This window comes from Cynara cardunculus (genome assembly GCF_001531365.2).
Source record: "Cynara cardunculus var. scolymus isolate 2C chromosome LG 11, CcrdV1, whole genome shotgun sequence".
In the NCBI taxonomy this organism is placed as follows: Eukaryota; Viridiplantae; Streptophyta; class Magnoliopsida; order Asterales; family Asteraceae; genus Cynara; species Cynara cardunculus.
The window spans coordinates 8,612,365-8,620,616 of NC_037538.1; the positions used below are offsets into that span (position 1 = coordinate 8,612,365).

The 8,252-nt window shown below is 36.8% G+C and overlaps 1 protein-coding gene across 2 annotated transcripts; it reads right to left on the reverse strand.

The window, feature by feature from the left end:
* Positions 1 to 741: 741 nt before the first annotated feature.
* On the reverse strand, positions 742 to 4,733 carry LOC112521620 (stromal cell-derived factor 2-like protein). Of its 2 annotated transcripts, XM_025130588.1 has the most exons (7): positions 4,298 to 4,733; positions 2,757 to 2,897; positions 2,497 to 2,637; positions 1,934 to 1,983; positions 1,689 to 1,818; positions 1,033 to 1,132; positions 742 to 953 (listed from the first exon to the last, which is right to left on the reverse strand). In XM_025130588.1, the coding sequence occupies exons 1-6, from the start codon at positions 4,397 to 4,399 to the stop codon at positions 1,049 to 1,051; spliced, it is 648 nt and encodes a 215-aa protein (XP_024986356.1). In that variant the 5' UTR covers positions 4,400 to 4,733; the 3' UTR covers positions 742 to 953; positions 1,033 to 1,048. The 2 variants fall into 2 exon arrangements, with proteins under 2 accessions (XP_024986356.1, XP_024986355.1); XM_025130587.1 differs by having other exon boundaries at positions 742 to 1,132.
* Positions 4,734 to 8,252: the final 3,519 nt, after the last annotated feature.

The window sequence follows — 8,252 nt, forward strand, 5'->3', positions numbered from 1 at the left end:
AATCAAACCATTCAACAATTGTCAAACAGTTCTTACGGGTTTTTTCTTCTTGATATGTATAACGAAGTTCCAAAAATTATTGTTTTGTATCCAATTTGATAAGTTGAAAGTCTTTCACAAAAAATGACAGTTCTATTTTCAGAAGTAGAGATTAGATTTGTGTATATCAAACTCGGCTGGTAACAAAAGTTCAATATAAAAGTCTTTTAAAATAAAAATTGGTTTGAGCATCATAGGTCAAAAGTGTAGAGATCTCAGATACGAATCCAAGGATAAATAAAAATACTCTTATCGTCATAGAAGTTCAAATATGGTGACTCCAGGCTACCCGTGAAGTGGGTGGTCGCCCTGGGATTAGTCGGTTTGCAAAGCGGTAGGGCCATAAACGAACTAAACGAAAATCTTTGTGTTTGTGTTCTTTTGTTTAGAAATCAGGTGTGTTTGTGTTTATTTATGTTCGTTCATTAACATGCTAAACGAACGTAAATGAACGAACATAAACAAACGGGCTAAACAACATAAATTAGTCATTTTATCTATTATATCTTATTATCAAACATCGAACAGCTGTTCTATCATGTTCTGTATTATCTGTCTTATTACCAAACAATGGACAACTGTTCTATCATGTCCTGTATTATCTGTCTTATTACCAAACATTGAACAACTGTTCTATCATGTTCTGTATTATTATTTGTCTTATTCTACCTGTATACCAAACGCACCCTAAATCAATTGATACCCAAAACTGTTCCTAGAGTCGTATTTTATTAAAGGAAACGTACAAAGAGACGAAAAGTAGGCCTTGTTACACATCCACATGCACCCAAGAGAAAGGAAGAAAGGGTAAACGTATCATGGAGTCGAACAAATAGATATCTAAGGCCCCAAAAGCTGGTACACTCCTATATGTATATCACTTGCTTCAAGTGTTTTTGGTTCACTTATCAAACCTGCAGATAGGCTTGCATATGTCGATGATATCGAACGATAATAAATGCAAGATCTAGAGGAAAAAAAACAACGACCTACATTATACGCGATCCGTTCATTTGCTTTTGGAGACCGGTAGAAAGACGCCCTCCACCACCAACCAAACGTTGTCCGCACGTTTCTCCCTCACACCACAAACCTACGACATGGTAACGGTGTCAGATATGTGGAAAACCAAATATACTTGGTATATTCCAGGCAGAGATAGGGTTTGCGGGTAGGAAGTACTAAAAACCAAACAATATGGTTTGGGGGTGGGAAATACTGAAACCCAAACAAACTGAATAAATTCCAAATAGAGATAGGGTTAGGAAGTACTGAAAACCGAACAAACTCGGTAAATTCTATGCAGAGATAGGGTTTTGGGGGTAGGAAGTACCGAAAACCAAACAAACTCGGTAATTTCCACATAGAGCTACGTTTGGAGGTAGGAAGTACTGAAAACCGAACAAACTCAGTAAATTCGACGCATAGATACGGTTTTGGGGGTAGGAAGTACTGAAAACCGAACAAACTCGATAAATTTCATGCAGAGATAGGGTTTGGGGGTAGGAAGCATGGAAAACAAACAAACTCAGTAAATTCCACATAGAGAAAGGGTTTTGGTGTAGGAAGTACCGAAAACCAAAGAAACTCGGTAAATTCCAAGCAGAGATAGGAAGTCATGACAAGTAATATAGCGATGTAGCTCTCACCTCTTGCTGACCACCAGCAATGCGGTTGTATTTCTTATCGTGGCTGTGTAGATATCCGCTTGTGTCAACATGGCGAAGCCTTATTCTCTGATCTTGTCTCCAAGTTTTTCCGCTTCCCTCAATTTCAAGTCTAATGAACCAACAATCTCAATATAGTCAATGTGGGGCATAAATGATTTTTTTTCTGAACAGTTAAATCATAAACCTAAAGAACAAGAAAGTAAGATGATCAAGGTAGCTCTAACCTCCAATAATCTCCGGTATCTGAATTGCCATCATCTCCAAAGCAACTCACCTACACAAAAACCCCGCTTACATTTTGAACCAATCATAAACATCTACAAGTTATAATATGTATATAGGAGGTAATTGTTGATAATGACTTTAAACCAAACCAAACCAAACACACCCGGTTTTTTGAGTGATTTTGACCATCCCATTTCAGCAATTTCATGGTGCAACTGTTTATATACATAGTAAATGCATATATTGTTCATAGGAAGACTATAAAAGGGTCACTGGCCCGGCGGCACCCAGATTACTAGTAGAGCCCAGCCGACCAAGTGGTCAAGGGTTCAAACCTCGCCAAAAGGGAGGAGGGTGCATGAGTATTTGCGGTATATAAATATTATATACTTCCAAAAAAAGACTAGCAAAAGCATCAAAAGGATCATTGGCCCAATACCAGGTAGAGCCCAGCCTCCTAGGACGTCAAGAGTTCAAAACCTCACCAAAGGTAACGAGTTTGCGTGAGTAATTGCCGTATAAATACTTAAGAAAAGGAGTAGCAAAAGGCCAATTGGCTAACCTCTAGATTGCCTGATATAGGTGAAGCATGCAAGTGGCTATGGAGCCATCTCCTGGTTTTCATGTGTTGCAGCCGAATGATGGTTCCACTTTTTATACCATCTCCCTGTTTTGCTGATGTCTCTGGCATAGGCCTCACAATCTGGTTTGTAAGAGTTCAAATTTGAAGCAAAAATCAGGAACCCACATCACAAATATATGTTATCAAACTTATTTATGTCGTTCAAACGTATGGAATGGACATAAACACCATGAACATACCCAGTAGCTATTGGCATCATCTACATTAGGAAAACCGGTAACAGATTGCTGCCCACTGCCTGATCCATAAGGCACATCATGCGAGTGCAATCGGAATCTTGTCTTTTCATGCATCAGCTTGAGTACCGACCCATAAGTAATCTAGCATACAGTTGCAAGAAATGAACATATATGGGCAATAAATGAAGTCAAACAAATCATCATGAAAGAATAATCTCGCTCTCAGTCTTCCTTTCATTTGTTACTAACTTATTCTAAAAAAAAACACCCCAGTCTCTAAGCATTCTTGTGCAGATATTTTCTATTATGTTCTGAAAATTCAAATATAAAGTGCTAAACCGTATAAAAGCATGATTTTGATTTACTGTAATTGGAGACTGGTGAACTGTTGTGAATCTTTCTTCCTCTGTAACTATCAGTTATCACATTCTTTCTTAAGAGGCGACCAAGAAACAACTAACCATCAAAAGGAGTCCTTAATGCAATATCAGGTAACAAACCTACCAATTAAGCTAGCATAGAAACAGTACAAGCATTCTCATTTTGCTAGTTTATTGAAACAACATCAAAACACACATGTAAAACACCGAACTCTTACATTTCTAATTATACCAAGCTCATACTACTCTGAGATGCACAAATCACTCTATACCCAAAACAAGAGAGAAAAATCTACCCTATTCAGGGTAATTGCTGTTCAAATCTAAAAATAACCAGGATTCTGTTACGAATACAATGGCCGCCCATTCTATCAGTGGGACATAGCCACATAGGGCTCTCCTAGGCCAGTTTTGAGCTCTTCCCCCATGGATGCTCTCATGCTCCTTTAGCCTGAACATGACTAGTTTTTTTATCACATTTTTGCTCAAAATCTTAAAGATCTAATGTAATTATGCAGTCCATTTGATCCATAAAAAGCTGCACAACATTTATTTTCTGGGGTACTAGGAGTGCGTTCATCTACAGATTGAGCGACTGACCACAAATCCAAGCGAGCACGTCTTCTCCCTTCTTTGTTTCCAGATTAAGATGAAAAGTGATGAAACGAATGAATTAAAGGAGTCATGAAGTCGAAGTTTAAGCAACCATATTCCTTTGTTGATCAAAATTGTGGTAGATTTGGTCTAAACATATTATTTGTCAAAAAGACTGGCACAGTTCACCAGATTTCGCCTAACATTAACATATAACATAATTCATATCAGCTCAAAATTGTGGTAGATTTGGTCTAAACATATTATTTGTCAAAAAGACTGGCACAGTTCACCAGATTTCGCCTAACATTAACATATAACATAATTCATATCAGCTCAAAATTGTGGTAGATTTGGTCTAAACATATTATTTGTCAAAAAGACTGGCACAGTTCACCAGATTTCGCCTAACATTAACATATAACATAATTCATATCAGCTATGAAGCTGAAATCAGTCATCGATGTCAATTTTCAATCAGGTGATGTTAGAGAGTCCAAATAAATCAATAAATTCGACAATCACATCAAATAAATTCCTGACGAGATCGTATAATGAGCCAATTACCTCAACGCCTTCGGAAGTGGCAGCGTAGACAGGAGAGGTGTTGTAATCTGAGTCTAGGGTTAGGAAGAGAAATATAGCGAGACCAAAGAAAGACAGCGCCATCACCAGTAGAATTCCAATAAACCAAGTCCGTTGCCAAAACGGAAGGTCTAGATCCGATTCCGAAAACGACGAAGGACCAAGAGTTTCTCTGTAAATGATCCGAGTAGGAGCCGATGGACGTGACGGCGACGAATTAGAAGAAGGGGCGGTTCTTCGTCGTGAGAGGTTGCTGTGGTTGCTCTGTTGCTGTTGCCCTGACGGAGGAGCCACGGCTGTATGTTTTCTCAGGTCGGAGCCTCCGGCGGGAGATCCGGCCTCCGGCAGCTTAATACACAGACTTTGAAAGAGCGAGAGAAAGGGCGTGTGTGTGTGTGTGTGTGAGTTTGTCCCCCAGCGATTCGATTGAAAATTTGTTCTTTGAAGTTTCTTCAATGGCGATGCCACGTAGGTTGCAGGTTTTAAGCAAATAGCATTGTGCCACGTGGTTTTTGGTCCCAGCTGGACTGCTGATTAGGATTGTTTTGACCATCCACCACGCCAAGGAAGAAAAAAACATGTCTTTGGCTTTTGTCTTGGGGTGTATGGGATTTGATTATTTAAAATAATTTATGTTTTTTTTTAAGTGGTTATTGTTTAAATTATAGTTTTATAAAAAAATATTTGGATTAGTTTATAAAAAATATTAAAATGTAAAAATTGATAAATTGTTTTTTTAGTATTTGATAAATTTTGTTTATATATGTAAAATAATAAAAAAATGACATTTTTTATCTCTCCGGTCAATTTTTTTCCTCATTCAATTCAATATTCAAGAAAAAAAAACCCACAAAAACCAACAATCAGTTCCTCCAAAAATCTTTCACATATCCCGCCATAATCGAAAGTAATGATGGCCAAAAACCGGTCCTGGCTGGTCCTTACCGGGCCTGATCATCTCTTTAATCGGCGGTAACTGGCCGGTCCCGGTTACGGTGAAAATCCGCTTAACTGGTCAACCTATAACCGGTTATGCCTAGCCGGCCCGGGCCGGTTTGGCCACTAATCGAAAGTGGTAAAATAAAGTTTGAGGAATTGCAGAAGCAGGTAAACATATTTGTTGGTTTTTTTATCTTGTTCATTGTAGATTGACTAGATTCCATAACAACACCAACAACGAAAAAGAAGAAAAACCCACAAATTCGTTCATCAAACCCTAGCCAGATTTGAAGGAAATCAAAGGTACTCAGTTGGAAATTCGGAAAAATAAGAGCTGGGTGTTCTTCGATTTCAAGTTTTCATCGAAGATTATGAAGCAAATGTCATCTTCTCAGATGGATAATATCCCATCTTAAGCCTGTGTTAAATGAAAACAAACGCGGAGACCACAAGAACGCAAATGTAATTTTGAGAACAAGCAAGAACACATTGAAGCAAATCCCATCGTTATTAACAATTATATCCACTAAGATACGAAGCAAGCAAGAAAGAGACAAAGGTGGAGATGTTGCATATAGTGAAACAAGTAAGGAAGAGACGAACGTGATTTGATGAGTAGTATTAGGTTTAGGGTTAAAAATAAATTGGTTTTCAAAGCTAATAAGCAGTTTTTGATAAGTCAAAAGAGAGTAACTTATCAAAAACTTTTTTATCACCGGCTTGGCACTAGTATAATTTTTTTTTCTTTTTTCTTTCTATTTAAACACTAAAAACTACTTATTACATGTACCGCACCGGATTAAGTCAATAAGCAGTTTTAAATAAGCAATCTCAAACACCATGTTAGTCAAGGTTTTAAGAGAATCTCCAAAATGGAGAACCAAAAGTCAAAATCTTCAACAACAAAAAAAAAGTTCCATTCATCTCTAAAAGATTCTCTATTTCAGAGAATACAACATTGATTATAATATTAAAATATTTCATTCATTTATTAAAAATATAATTGCTCTCTCTAAATATTTATTTTCAAAGTCTCCTATTGGTGGTTCACCTGGTAATCATTTTTGGGGTTATCTCCATATCTGAAGGAAGAAAACCTTCTCTCGTACTTTTTCCCCCCTTTTAGAGATAGTTTTGGAAAAGTTGTTGAAGCAAAATATTAACTCAAAATTCTTATATTCTTAATTATCTTTGTTTTAAAGAAGTTATTGAAGATGCTCTTAATGAAGATATTGAATGAAAAAAGATGTGAAAGAGGAAAAACCAACATTGTGGAAGACGATATGGGAAAGAATTGAGTTCACACAGATGAATGAAAATGGGTATGAAAATGAAAATGACAGGGAATTAATTTTCATTCCCCTCAATTTTAACCTGGAATAAAAATTTGGGCTTCTGAAAGAATGGAATCATCGAGTTATAAAAAATCAGACAGTTTCTTTTATTTTCATTCACATTAATTACTGTTTAATACATGTTACCAGACACCATTGAGTTCCAATTGTTCATCCATAGGCTATTGTAGAGTAGAGATGGCCAAATGGGCCCGGCCCGGCCCGGGACCGCTGGAGGACCGGGACCGGGACCGACTATGGACCGGCCCGGGACCGGGACCGGTAAGGACCGGTTATGGGACCGAAAACCGGGACCGGTTAAGGTTTTTGGTAGTTTCGTGGGACCGGGACCGGGACCGGTTATGGGACCGACTATGGACCGGCCCGGCCCGAAAATTCAATTAATTTTATAAATAAATGTATTTTTAAATAATTTTAAAATGCATTTTTAAAGTGTATTTGAGTGACCCAATTGTAAATTTTATAATGTATTAAAAATATATATCATTAAAAAAATAAAATAAAAAATCTTATTTTTTTAATGAAGGACCGGTTGGGACCGGTTGGGACCGGGACCGGGACCGGTGGCCCATAACCGGTTATAAAGTACCTATACCGGTCCTATCATTTTCGACCGGGACCGGGACCGAGACCGGGACCGGTTATGGCCGGTTATGAGAATGGTGAGGACCGATTGGGACCGGCCCGGGACCGGCCCGGGACCGGTTTTTGGCCATCTCTATTGTAGAGCCTTGTGAGTGGGCTTCATTTATGGACTAACAATGAGAGTGCTCCATAAATTGGTTATTGGGCCAAGTGTTAGTGGTGTTATTTGATTAATGCTTGTTAATTTGTTATTGTGAGGGGTTTGTTTATTAGCAGTTTAATGAAATTTATTGTTGAATTGGTTAATTATATATAATTATTTGGTAGTGACTTAATGATATAAAAAATGACTTATTCAGTAGGTTTCTAACGGAAGCTTTTACAGAAAGACATGTTTTTTTGTCAAACATGTCTCTCCCAATTAAAAAACATATTCATTACATTTACGAAAAAAATCCGTCATAATAAAACTTTCTCAATCTCTCTCTCTCTCTCTCTCTCTCTATATATATATATATATATATATATCTAGGGGAGTGATCAAATGCAAACCACTCAATTTGTACAAACCGTGCAAACTTCATTCAACCAATCATAATTTTTCATTTTGTTCATTTTTTTGTAATTATGAGAAGTTGATTAATCATTTTTATTGTGAAGGGTATTAATCATAGATATTATCATGTTCATTATTTTAATTTTAGAGAAATACATGAAACAATTTCATTAAGTATTATATGAAACAATTTCACAACAATATATGAAACAACTTCATCAAAAAAAGTATTATATTAAACAATTTCACAAGATTAAACAATTTCATTAAAAAATTTCATAAGATTAAACAACGAAATCGACGGATAAAGGTGGTTTGCACGGTTTACACAAATGAGAGTGGTTTTCATTTGATCGCTAATCTATCTATCTATCTATCTATCTATCTATCTATCTATCTATCTATCTATATATATATATATATATATATATATGTGTGTGTGTGTGGTTGGGTTCACGTGAGACCAAAGGTTTTTCGTGAGACCAATTTATGTTCATTGATC